Source organism: Struthio camelus, chromosome 4 (assembly GCF_040807025.1).
Source record: "Struthio camelus isolate bStrCam1 chromosome 4, bStrCam1.hap1, whole genome shotgun sequence".
NCBI lineage: Eukaryota > Metazoa > Chordata > Aves > Struthioniformes > Struthionidae > Struthio > Struthio camelus.
In genome coordinates, this window is record NC_090945.1 from 25873643 (window position 1) to 25886721 (window position 13079).

Genomic DNA, 13079 nt, shown 5'->3' on the forward strand with positions numbered 1-13079 from the left:
GAGAGAATTGGTCCTCTTGCTATTACATTTTTTCTGTGCTTGTAGCATTAGGAGGAAGTTTGGCAGAAAATTTTGAAGTTAGGTGTTGGGAGAGAAGTGACTTTAAGGATCTTAGGAGTTTATTTCACATTCAAGTACATGCGGGTGCAAGGCATAGCTGTCTCTTGCCCGTCACAGCAAAACTAAATCCAGCATGCACTAACTTCTGTGTATGCAGTATAGCACAGCATGCTGCTGTGTAACAGTGCAATTGTAAAAGCGTAATAAAAATGAATTTTCAGGACACAGTGAGGAGGTGTATTGTATGGGAGATAGAAATAAATATGTTATCAAAGACAAAGGGATATTTGTTTTGATTTGGTTTGGTTTTTTTCTCTACTCTCCAGGGCTCTGCCGTAACCCCTTTTTTGCACGCTCTTTCATGCTCGCTCACTCGCTCCTCTTGGATCCCTGCCTTGGGCTAACCTTGAATCTAGGACTTCCATCACATCCTTCTCTCAATGCACCTCAGACCAGACTCAGTGCCTTGTTTTTCCTCCGTTGAGTCAGTCTGCTGTGTTGTTATGACTTAAATATGTTAGGAAGTGCCTTGAGAGGATGAAAAAGATTTTCCTGAAGGCCGTTCTGTTGTCTGGTGCTGTTGCTGCGTTCTTGCAGTTGCTCAGTACGATTGCAGTATGAAGTGATTAGATCAAATGAATTCTGACCACTTCTGACAGGAATCACAGCATTTATGGATTTCTGCTGGTGACTAAGAGCAGTGTACAGTTGGGGTAAATTTGGCTGGTGGCCTATGTTATCATGTCCACATGGTCTTAAGATGATAACATTGACAGAGGAGATGAAAATAAAATGTAGCTTCCTGCTTCTGCAGAACGGGCTCATTGACTGACTTTGGGTGGAGGTTCAGTGTTGAAATCAACACAGAACCACAGAACGGCGGAGGTTGGAAGGCACCTCTGGAGATCATCTAGTCCAACCCCCCTGCTCAGGCAGGGTCCTCTAGAGCGCTGAGTGCTGAGGGAGCCCTCGCGTTCTTTCTTTTGATTACGCTGTCTCCCATAGATCAGCTTCTGCAAACGTGAATGGATGCGTTCAAGTTGATGTGCGCAGGTAACACGCATAACACCGCTCCCCTTACTAGTCACGAACAAAGGCAGATCCTGAACGATACGTTTCGCTCTTCACTAGGCTCCGCAGCAGTAAATAGCTGAAAATATCTCAGAGCTGTGTTGACATTGTTAACGCTCATTCAGAAAATAGGAATTGTGGATAAACAGCAACTGCAGTTGAATCCTAAAATATGTTTGTTTGTTTTGTCCCCCATCTATAATCCCCAACCCTGAGTGAGATGCATGATTACATTGTGAGGGAGGAGGAATTCCTCTTCCTCTTGCAGTTTTAGATTTTTATTTTTTTTTTCAGGACAGGGGAATCTCTGACATTTTGTATTCTTCCTTAAGATTCCCTATTTTTTTTTCCACAAAGTAAAATAATGTATTTTGGGGGGGGGGGGGGGGGGGGGAAGAGGGTCAGTAGGACAGGACACCGTTTTCCTTTTATTTATTTATCGTTAGAATACTCCCTCTATAGGCCCCTTTCTGTCAGTAACAGTGGATTTAAGCATTATTCTTTCTCAGTTAAAACACTTTTTGCTATCAGGGCCTCAGAATTCAAGGGAGCAGTGGGAGTCGGTGTTTGTTTAAAATAAACAAACAAAAATTCCACGAAAGATAAACCTACAAAAGAGAATGTTCCTAGGAGATTAAGTGTTGCCTTCATCTACTTAATTATCAAGGATATGAACAAAACCATTTACATGGAAAATACTAAGTGGAAACACACTTGTCATGATTGCTTTCAGTGCATAAAATCCTTTTAGAAGATGCAGCTACAATCCACAACGTTCTTATTTGATCTTGGTTTTGGATGCTTCCTGAAAACTGCCTGTGGTAATAACTGCTTTTTGAAAAAACCAGGATAGTACTGACATAGCCTGACTGGTCAGATGCCTGAAAATTTGTCCTGAGGTGTCCTGTTCTTGCTGCCTGTCCTCCCTCATTTTTACACCTGTTGTTTTCATCTGATTTATATAAAATAGGGCTACTATGTACAAATGTATTTACCCTATAACTTATATGGTGGCACTATGACCCTGAGTATTACATTTAGCTGGAGGTCACTATGAAAATGCATTGGCTTTCTTCAGTTTTGTTATGTAAAGTAAAAACAGGCACAAACAAACCCTGTCTTTGCTGTAAACTAATGCAACCCTTGATTCAGAGTTGCACCTGTTTGTGGTTGCTTTGTGAATCTGCTCTTGGCTGTTTTTGTTTGATCGATTCTTTATAAATCTTTTAAAAACATTTTCTTCTAAGCTTGTATTAAAATGTTATTGCCGTCTTATTCATAGATGTACTTGCATACATTGATTTCAGAAACAAAACATTATGCTCCAAAAATATGGAATGACATCTTCCGTGAAGCCTGTTTCTTTATGAAGGACTTTGAAACTTTGAAAAGATTATTTTATTTGAACTCCAGATTTTAATTATATTGACTTTCAGACTGAAGTTTCTTCTGTATTAAATTTGTTGTAGTAAGTAATGCAATCTTCAAAGAAAAGGCAGGGGGGAACCCTGCTTCTGCTCAGATAAAGCCGTTCTTTTCATGGATAAAAAGTTGCTTTATAGCTCCTTCATTTATCAGATGGGACTGCTAAGTTCAGGACCAGCAGAACTAGAGATACTTGCTTATTTTCTCAAAAACGTATATCTTCATGTAATAGCTGGGGTGAAATGCCTCTAAAATATTAAAGCCTAATGGAAAAGTAGATAGGAGCTATGATTGTGCCAACTACATGTACTGGAGTACTTTAATCTTTCTGAAGCTCAGCTTCTAATTTGAGAATGCTTAAGCAGCTTTAATTCCTAATATTAAAAAAAAAATTAAATTCCTAATGCCCATTTCTTTTTACTGAGAGCAATAAATGCATATGGCTTAGCAATTCCCAGGCCTATTTACAAATTAATGGGGTGAGAAGAATAAGTACTTTGAAAGTGAGGAATTTAGGGTGTTGTCAGGGAAACCTGTGGGAGGTGACTAGACCTATACTAGTCTGCCAGTTAAGCAGCCTTTCTTGATGAATAACTTCTATGGCTGACTAAAATAAGATTCCCCCTTGAAGTTAGGGTATGTTAAAATAAGTCTGTTTCCTTTGCTTCGGTGTGACTTGGAACACAGGTTGTAAGAAACAAAGAAAAAAAGCTTGATATCTTAGCAAGCATGAACATGTGCGTGTGTATGTAAATATATGGGTTTCTTTCTGATAATTCTTACCTTTTTTGAGCAGTCATGTGAATAAAATGAGTATTATTATGTGAATATTATTATATGAATAATAATAATATGAAGGTCATCTCTGTATATGAACACAAATCTCAATTTCAGTATTATACTCAATCGACGTTTTCTTACAATAATTATGAAACCATGCTACTATGAGTATATTGACCAAACTGTGATGCCACTAGAGATGGACTTCTGAGTCCATAAATCTGAAGTTTGTCAGAAGAGTTTGATTTTGTCCTTTCCTTTCCTCCCCTTTAACCCAAGTAATTTCCTTGGACGTTGACTTAGGAATCCAGCTACTCAACTGGGAGGTGGCTTTGGGCAGCATCTGGCGGTGCCTGTGTCCTCAGTCACCCATTATTTTTATGGAAACGGTTGGCTCTGTTTTATGGAAACACGCTGTATGGGTTTATTCTATTGAAACAAATAATATCTAGAAAGTCAAACATCTTTCTGATTACAATGTATTGTGACTTCTGTTATTCTCAGCTCGGGAGGAAATTATGTGCTGAGACTAGCAATTTTTGAGTTCATGTGTTTTGAATATTGTAGCACACCACAGAAGAGCCAGTTTGGTGTCTTAATATATTCCCCAAAGCACAATAGGCTGTAATTTTCACTACTTCTTGATATCCTGCTTCACAGTGAAGGTATTTATAACTGCACAGCAGCTGGCTAGGAAGTTTTTTTTCTGGGACCTATCTTGGGAAATATCTCATTGAGCTGAAACTCATGTCTGTGTTCTCCCTAGCATGTTCATGGCATTCCTCTCTATAAACTTGAAATATTCCACAGGTTAAATGGAGAATTTGTATTGTTTAGAAACGGAAACACTTGAGCTAGCAACAATTAGTTGAGCTAATAGTAAAGTAGTGCCTCCATTTTGTTCTGTGCATTTCTGCTGTTCCCTTGAAATGTTTTATGGACTTTAAACATAATGTCCTGAAGTAGTGTGATTGTGGTTAACCAAAACTAGATAACAGAGATGCAATATTTTTTCAAAACAGCAAATTTAATACTGTGGTACTTTTAGTAAAGTCCTCTATTTTAACTGTGCTGTATATACTCATTCTCAGAAGTAATACACTATGATGTTGACTCCATTTGGGGCTGATTTTTTTTCCACACTTTGTAAAGTCCATCCATGTATGCCTGTGCTCCTGTGTTCAGAACAACTGCAGAGTACACAAGGAAATCTTTATGAGGAAATGGCTAGCTATTAATTCAGATTTTTTTCCTCAAGAATAAGAGATCAAAATAGTCTAAAGATTTTTCAGAAGATGCTCCCTGTAACAAATCCCACTAATTCTGTCTGTTCCCGTCTCCTGACAAGCCAGAAAAACTCGCTGGAAACTGCTGTAGACTTAGTTATAAACAGCTTTTGCCTCTGTTTGACCTCCTGCACAGTAAGAGTGCAATGGCTGCGCAAGATAAACCAGTCCTATTGTAAGATGACTGAGCTCTGCAAGTGCATCTTTGATGTAGGTAACTCTTGGGGTAAATTGAGTTCCATAATGTTTTTTGCATATATAACCCATCTGTTAACTCTCTATCTGCTGGACTGAAGTATAATAAAAGTAAGCTGCTTTAAAATTTAGGTGTAATTTTTCATATTGAGGCATGGTACCAACAGAACAGTGTTCTTGCTGCAGAAGACTCTATATATGAGCATAATTTATTAACTCCTTAATGCCATGGTGCATGTTAGTGTGTTTTTAAATATATAGTGTATGAATGTTTTCGTAATGAAGCACTTTCAAAGCTTAATTGACATGGTTTGAGGTCCTTTTAGTGCAGATACATTTCTGGAAGTTCCACCATGGCAGCTGAAGGATTAAAGAAGAAAGTCTCATATTTACTTAACATGATAATTAGAGAAGTGACTGTAGAAATTTCATAACTTTTAGATATTCCAAGAGGTTTTGCTAAGCCAGTGTCTAAAGACAAAAACCTGGGGCCTGCTCCATATGTTTTTTGCTTATTGCTTATAAAGGTTTGCCTGTTCCTTATGCTTTTTCTTGGTAGGTTGGGTTGAATTGATTGAATTGACTCAAGCTAGTTCTTCTGGATGATAGTGTAGTTGTAATGGTACTCAGTTTCAGCAGTGTAAAACAACATCTGAAGGAAGGTGGAAACACTGCTTCAAACACTATGGAAGTGTTTCATGATGGCCATTCTGTTGCAGTTTAGAGATTTGTATGTGTCAGCAATTATTAAAATACAGAATTTTTCACAAAATATATATATATTTTTTTATGTCTCCAAATAGTTCTACACCTTTAATATTAATTTTCTTCTTTTGAAGTCTAGAGATTCTATCAAGCTGGATGACCTGAAGGCAGAGGTATCACCACGAATTTCAGCAGAAGATTTGATTGACCTGTGTGAGCTAACGGGACCTAGTCATTCCAAAACACCTGTAAAGAAAACAAAGTCTAGCAAGCCAAAGCTGCTGGTGGTGGACATTCGTAACGGTGAAGAGTATCCTTCAAATCTAAGTGCAATCCATGTCAAATCATGCTTGTAACAATTACCTCCTCTTTATCTGGTGACAGTGTGATATTAGAATGGGAAATAATAGGAAAGGGACATGTAAGGCACAGTAGAAAAGCTGATGGCAGATTTTTGTCACGGGAGAGCCTTGGTTTGTACAGAAGAGGACAAACATTGTATTTTTATCTTCACGCTTTAAGCTGTGGTTCTAGTGAACGACTAGAGCAGGAGAACTGTTATGAGTAGACCTTTCCCACTTAATGTGACCAATGTTTTGGAAGTATGGGAGGCTTTCCACGTAAGTGGAAAGAAAATGGAGAAGGATTGATAGCTCATGTGCTTTTCCAATCCCTTAGTGGAAAACCAATTCCTATTGAGCACCACCTTGCTACTCTCAGGTAGTGTAGCCTTGGGGCTGCCCTAACTTGTCCTCTAGCTTCCTCACAATCAGAAAACGTCTAAACATATCTTGAATCTATCTTTTTATCACTGTTGCCACCCTATCTACACCTTAATCTTTCATTTGTTCATTTTCAAATACGTAGTGCTTTGAGTGTGGAAGTTTTTACGTGTGGAAGTTTTTTGATGCAGCGTGATTAAGGCGTTGGGTTGATTTGTTTGGAAGGGAGGTTCCATCTTGCAAATGTGCTTTACAAGGAACATGCATCTTCACCAGCATCCATCTAAAAGTGGGAACAATAGCAAGGTTTTATTAGATACAACTTTTAACAGTCTAGAGAACATACTTATTACTTTTTTTATGTCACTTTTAAGTGCTGCTCCTTTCATAATAGCAAAGATGATGTAGATTGTTGCCTTTGAGGGAGGTATACTCTTAACTTGCTGGGTGACAAGCTTCTTATTAAGCTGGGTCCAAGTCTCATGCTAGCAATGATACTCCACAGACAAATAAGGAAGGAAATAGTATGAGATCTGGTCCACCTTCTACTCCAAAAAGGAGAATCATTTCTGTTACATACGTTGGGCTTTTTCTTAAAGACCTCCAGTGATAGAGATCCCACAGGCTCTTAACTGGTAAAATGTCTTTGCTGTTAGGGGAAAAAAAAAATCTTCCTCATGTTTAACCTGTTGCTGTTAACATATTGCATATATATGAGAAAAGAAGTGTACGTTCTCAACAATGAAGTTAATGCTTAAGATTTCTAGGTTTCCATACACTGATTAAATTGTTACCCTTTAATGGTGGATGAAGGCTAAATATTAAATATTTGGGCTAAAATATAAAGTAGAAGTTTAAATAAATAAATGCCTTTAACCTCCTGTTTTTTCATCAATTTGTAGTTTATTGAAGCACTATTTTAAAGGTAATTATATATCCAGAAAAATAGTGCCACAAGCATTCCTCTCTATTAAATATTAACAATATTTATGACAAGTTATAGTGAAATAGAATAGTAAATACGATTTTTACTATGTAAATTGAAGTAAATTTATTGTTCATATAGTAAACTGAATCATATAATTGGAGGATTCTGAATTAAAAGTTATTTCCAAGGAGTTATAATGTTACTGTATGCCAAGCTTGAATTTATAGTATGATTTGCTGTCTAGATTAAAAAAAAAAAAGTCGAAGGAACATAAAGTGTTTTTTATTTTGCTTGCATGTATTACTTTCATTCAAGGTTTCCAATTAAGCAGAGATTCATGTGTCTGAATAGTTTGATTCTTCATTGTCTGGGCTTGAGTGACTTCTATTTCTCCTGGAGTTAGATTGTTGAAAACATGGTCCTCTTTATTCAGAAAGCATTATGTGTGTGTGTCTATATAAATATATATTATATGTGTGTGTGTATGTATGTTTGTATGTGTGTATAGATAGATATAGATATATACACTTTTTTTTTTAGACTTCAACTTAAAAGAAAAGGCCCTGGAATCAAAAGCTCCAAACAGTTGTTGTCACTGTATAGAAAGATTGATACTACTGAGTTAAATAATGTTTTTATTTCTACGTGTGTTATTCTGTTGATAATTATTCAAGCTGCTTACTAGAAATCATCAAGGAGAATGCAGGGGGAGAGCAGGTAATATAAAATGCCTAGACTAGAATCATTGTACTGAAAGGCTCTTATCTGTGTACAGTAATTGATTTATTAATGCATCAGGATCGAAGGCAAGGTGTTTGTTTAACGTATTTGTAACTTTCCTAACAGCTTGGTAATAGGTTCTACTATACTATCCTACTATATCAGCTATACTATCCTACTAATCCTGTTCTACTGTAGCGGAGTAGAATCAAAAGTTTCGATTATTTGAAAATCATTTGAGTGCTATGAAATAAGTGGCTTTATGGGGCAATCTCCCATATTAAAAAATTTTCATCAGACTTTCCCTTTGTAGTTCTTGAACGAGGAGACACACTGGAGAAAAAAAATCTCCATAGCTCAAACAGTGCATTGTAGTCACCGCTGCTGCTGTTTCTTTCTGGTTGGAGTTCATGGCGAGTAAAGTATGTTTCCATACAGAAAACAGCTTCTACTTTCCACCTGTGACATATCTATAAATAACGAATGGTCTTAAATCTTCTTGGTGTTAGGTAGGGAATGTCATTTTTGAGAAGTCAATCTGGTAGGTAATAAACCCCTTGAATGAGTTATTCTGAATGTCAGTTGTAGGAGAACATAACTGTATATGAAAAATTATTAAACTGTCAGCTCTTCTGAATATGCATAGGAAACCATAGGAATAATGTGTTATGTTCAGTGTTGTATTCATTGTTGCAGCAGCTTAAAGCTATTGTCTCTGTGTTCATCACAAAATATTGGCAAACTGGTCAACAGGATCAGACAGCGTGTGTAGCTGTGACACGTATTTTAAAAAGTGAAGGACCACTTCAAGCTGTTTCAAAAGTATGACTACTTATGTTTTGCTATTTATCTTGCTCAACATCTGTGCCTTTCATGCTAGACTTCATTCTTTCACTTTGTTTTCAGTGTAATTTGAAAAAAGCATTAGAGGACTTTCTACCAGTATCAGACATACTTCATGTTTCATATTAGGACGTATTTGAAAGCAAAGGCATTGTTTTGTAATGAAGCTCATATTGCAAGACTGAGAGCTAGTGACCCTTTTTCCCTATAGACAGCTTTACAACAGAAGACTTTCCAATGAAAAGGTAATGTACTCAAAGCAGTGTCTCTGGCAGTTACAAAGCCAGGAGTTCTGTCTAAGCCTCATTTCATTAAGCATGTTAACAGAAATACTGGCAGCCTTCCATTCCTAGCTACAACTTTCATAAGTACTTTATGGTCTCAAAGTCTGTCGCACAAAATCTTTGCCTTTTTATCGTCTTAGTACTGGGAAGTTTAAGATGGTCACTTCAGATTAACGAGAATGTGAATGACAAGAAATACAGTCTGGCTCTATCTGGTTGGCTATTAATGTTGTCAGTATAAGTAAGTAAATGTATTTCTTTTGGAAAGGATTGTGTCAAGGTGCTCTGAGCAGTTAAGCATAGTCAGTGGTGTGAGTATGTTCATCTAAGTGTATTCAGGGCATTGTTCTGCCTAAAGGACTATTGCTTCAGGTCTTGCCATCGTTAGTAGCAATGAGAATGATGCAGTTATAAATCAGAGTGGTTGAGGACTGGTACGGAGTAGTGAAGGAGTGTTGTAATATTCCCCTTCAAAACAGAACCAAGCTAACTACATTAATGAAAGGTGTGTGATCATCCTCATTCTTTTGATGTTTATTTTTCCCACTGTATAATAATGATAATGATGAAGCTGCAAGTGTTACACTGATCGCAAGAAATGAATGCTAAGTCAGTTAAATTTTACCTCCATTTAAGGCAGCTCCCTTTAATTAAGCCCTAGAATCTACTAGCTTTCTACAAGTACAGTAATAAAAAATGACTAATCTGAATATTTGACGTTGTATTTATTTTTGCAGCAGTTTGCTGTTTCCCATCTCCTCAAAGCTATTAGTGTTTATTGTTGGGGAAGAGAAACATTCCATGTTCATGTGCATGCGATCTATAAAAGTAGTCCAGAGTTTTTTTGTTAAGGTCATGACACTTGATTCAAATTCAGAAAAATCTAGGTAGTAGTGGTCCAATTTAATTTTTGTTGAAGAGATTTCATACGGAGTTCACATTCAGTATTTTTTCATAAAATCTCATTGAATGATATTGTTTGAGAGCAAAGCATGACTAACTATCTTGGAGTTCTAGCGTTCATGTTAGCTTTTTGCTGCATAATACCTGATATGCTCTCACCGTTAGTGGGGCTCCAGATAAGTACGCGTGATGCTCTTTCATCTGAGGATCGGAGTGCATCTGTGGCAGCATATAATCCCTGCCTACTTTTGGCTCACGCTGTGAGCACGTGGACTTGATTCCTTTTAGTGTTGAACTCCTCTGGAACGGTGCCACAACTGCTCATGGGTGTTCGGTTCCTGGGATCATACTAGAGTTGATTTTAAGTAAAACCCCCAGGAATGCATGTAGTGTGGGTTTTGAGTCCTCAGCACCAACTGTTTTGTTTTACAGATCTGTTCCTGTTGTGCCAGGCTATGTTCCTTTTGAAACAAACAAATCTTCATTCTGTTTTTTCTTTTCTACATGGTGTCAGAAGTTGTTTTCTCCAGATGAATAAATAGTAACTGAGGTTTGTCAAAATCCATCAGCGCAAAAGACTAGCACTGTTGTATCACGTCAGTCAGGAGGAAGAGCAGGCCTCTGGAAGGGGGGTTGTTCTGATTTTATGTACTTTCTCCACTGTAAATAGCTAGGAGAAAAGAAAATAGAGACCAAGCTCACTGGACTGTTTGAACTGAAACGATAGTGGGGGTAAAAAAAATTCTTCACTAGAATGCAGAAAGTTCCATCAGCTTTACTTAAAAGTGGGCTTCAGACTTAGTTGTCAGTATTGCAGTAATGTTTAGGGATGGTGTTCCCTCTCAGCTACCCGTTATAGCTGTGTGTATACCCCAAATGTCTATGCCTTTCAGATGCCCTTAACAGTCCTCCTTAAGCTTTAACCGTGGCCACATTTCTGGCAGCATCAACGTTCCCTTTGGTTCAGCATTTACTGCAGAAGGGGATCTTGTCCAGTGCCCAGCTACTGCCATGCTCCAGAGCTTTAAAGGAAGAGTCGTCGTGATTGTAGGAAATGCAGTGAAGAACACAGCTGCCGTAAGTCTGTTGCTACAATGTAGAAGTTTATACTTGCACCTACATCACAGGTATTGAATCCAGACAGTAGTAGATAACTACTACTGTCTGGATACTTGAGATGTTAGTAACATACAAAGACTTTGGGCGTCACTACAGGATTAAAAAAAAATTTTTTTGTTTGTTTATGCTTTTGGACAAAAACCTATTTCTCTTCAAGTGATAAACACCTGAGAAAGCTGATGCTTTAAAATGAAATTACTTAACACTGCTTTTTCAGCTTCAAAATCCTTATTTTGGTCTATTATGAAAGTGACATCAGCACTTCTCATGTGCATCAGTACATCTAGCCGGTTCTAGTTTTCGAAAATGACATGGGTTTTGCGTTTACTCTCTGTAGCATTGCAAAGCAAATGCAAGGCAAGTAGGGAAGGGGCAGATATGTTATGAAGTCCAAAGGAAATAAAATACAGTTTATATCTCTCATAGTAAGAAACAGTGATCAGTTTAGCTTTTTAGAATCATTTAGCTTGTCTAATTTCACTCAGTTAAGGAAAGAATGGTTCCTACAAGTAACTTCGGTGTGGTATTTTTATTGTCAGTGTCTTTACCTATGTGGAGAAAATAATCAGACTTGCCTCTTTCTTTCCCTAACTGAACACTCAATGGTGTCGTAAACCAGTAGAATAGCGAGTAGAAGCATTTCTTTTTCCATTCCTCCTTAGAGGTGAAGCAATTTTTTTTTTCCCCCTACGACATGCTCTTAGCTACAGTACACCTTGGGTTCACCGCAGTCTCTTAGGCCTGTTTACTCAAAGGGCATGAACTGAAACCTTGGTATGACTAGGAGGGCTGTGAACAAATAGAAGGTCTTCATGTGACAGATAGCAGAAGCATCTACTTGGTAGATGTGTTCAGTTTATACATATAGGGAGTTGTAACGGCATGAGAAATTCCTTTCATTAACCTATGTTTTGTCATTTAGAAAATTAACTTTTAATGTGTGTCATGTCATTTAAACAGAAGCAGAGATGGCATAGAACAGACTGCACAGCCATCTCAAATAGTTTCAGTGAGTGAGTATCTAGGTTTGTGCATTAGATCTGGGTAGGCTCATTATAAATATTTCAACATGAAGTCAATCAATTTGAATAATCAAAGTACCTCACTAAATGCTGAATGCATAAATCTCTCCTCAAAAGAACAAATGCAAAACACACAAAATGCTAAGTGCCAAATGGAGATGATTTAATGGCCGCTTTAAGCATTTGATGGTGGGTTATGCAGCAGCTTTCAACAATTACATTTTAAATCACTGAACGTCCTAATTTATCTCAGTAAGAGCTTTACCATTCACTAACCTCTTGGGAATGGGGACAGGGAAAAGAAAATGCCTTAGTATTCACTAATGAGCGTCTCTATGGGAGATGTCCCACATACTAGCAAGTCGTTTTCCAGGAATTGTCTTCCTGGACCAGTCAAAAATGTTGTATCTGAAACAAAGGAACGCTGTGTGTATTATGTCTAAAATGGAAGAAAGAAACAACCTGAAGCAAGTATCCATTGGAAGGAAGGGATAAAGGCTTTAAATATGGGATGTATACTACACCATAGCTAAGAAGAGGGTTTTTTCCCGCAATGCTGTAACACATTTTATGCAAGTTTAAATTTGTCTTAGCTTTTACTGTCATCTTGCACACTAAATGAAACATTAATTTACTAAACTTAAAGCTTACAGTGTGCTTAGTAAATCCAAACACTTACAGCCCCGTAAGAGGGGGCTGCCGTATCCTTACACCCAGCCTTTCTGACCGAGTGAGACAGTGTTTACTGGGTTTACCTGTAATTGTCAATACTATAGTTTTCCATAAAAAAGAAATGCCGGTTTGTCTATTGATTTGTTTTACAGTTCTTGAAAGTCTTACTGAAAAGTACAGAGTTTTAAATAGCAACAAAATGTTGGATTGACCAGTTTGGCCACAAATTGAATACTGGAGCCTAAATACTGGTAGGAACCACTACCTCTGTCACACCTTTACAGTACTTAAAAACCAACCTCAATCTCACTGTGCTAATAAGGCTTAGAGCTCCTTTCTTTTTC

General features: G+C 37.5%; 1 protein-coding gene across 5 annotated transcripts in view; it reads left to right on the forward strand.

Moving 5' to 3' along the window:
- Positions 1-13079, forward strand: part of TBCK (TBC1 domain containing kinase) — a 167551-nt gene that overhangs the window by 88384 nt on the left and 66088 nt on the right. For all 5 annotated transcript variants that reach the window (XM_068941932.1, XM_068941931.1, XM_068941933.1 and 2 more), the window contains exons 24-25: positions 5657-5832; positions 10840-10999. In XM_068941932.1, coding sequence (XP_068798033.1) covers positions 5657-5832; positions 10840-10999 — 336 coding nt within the window. The remainder of the gene's footprint in view (positions 1-5656; positions 5833-10839; positions 11000-13079) is intronic.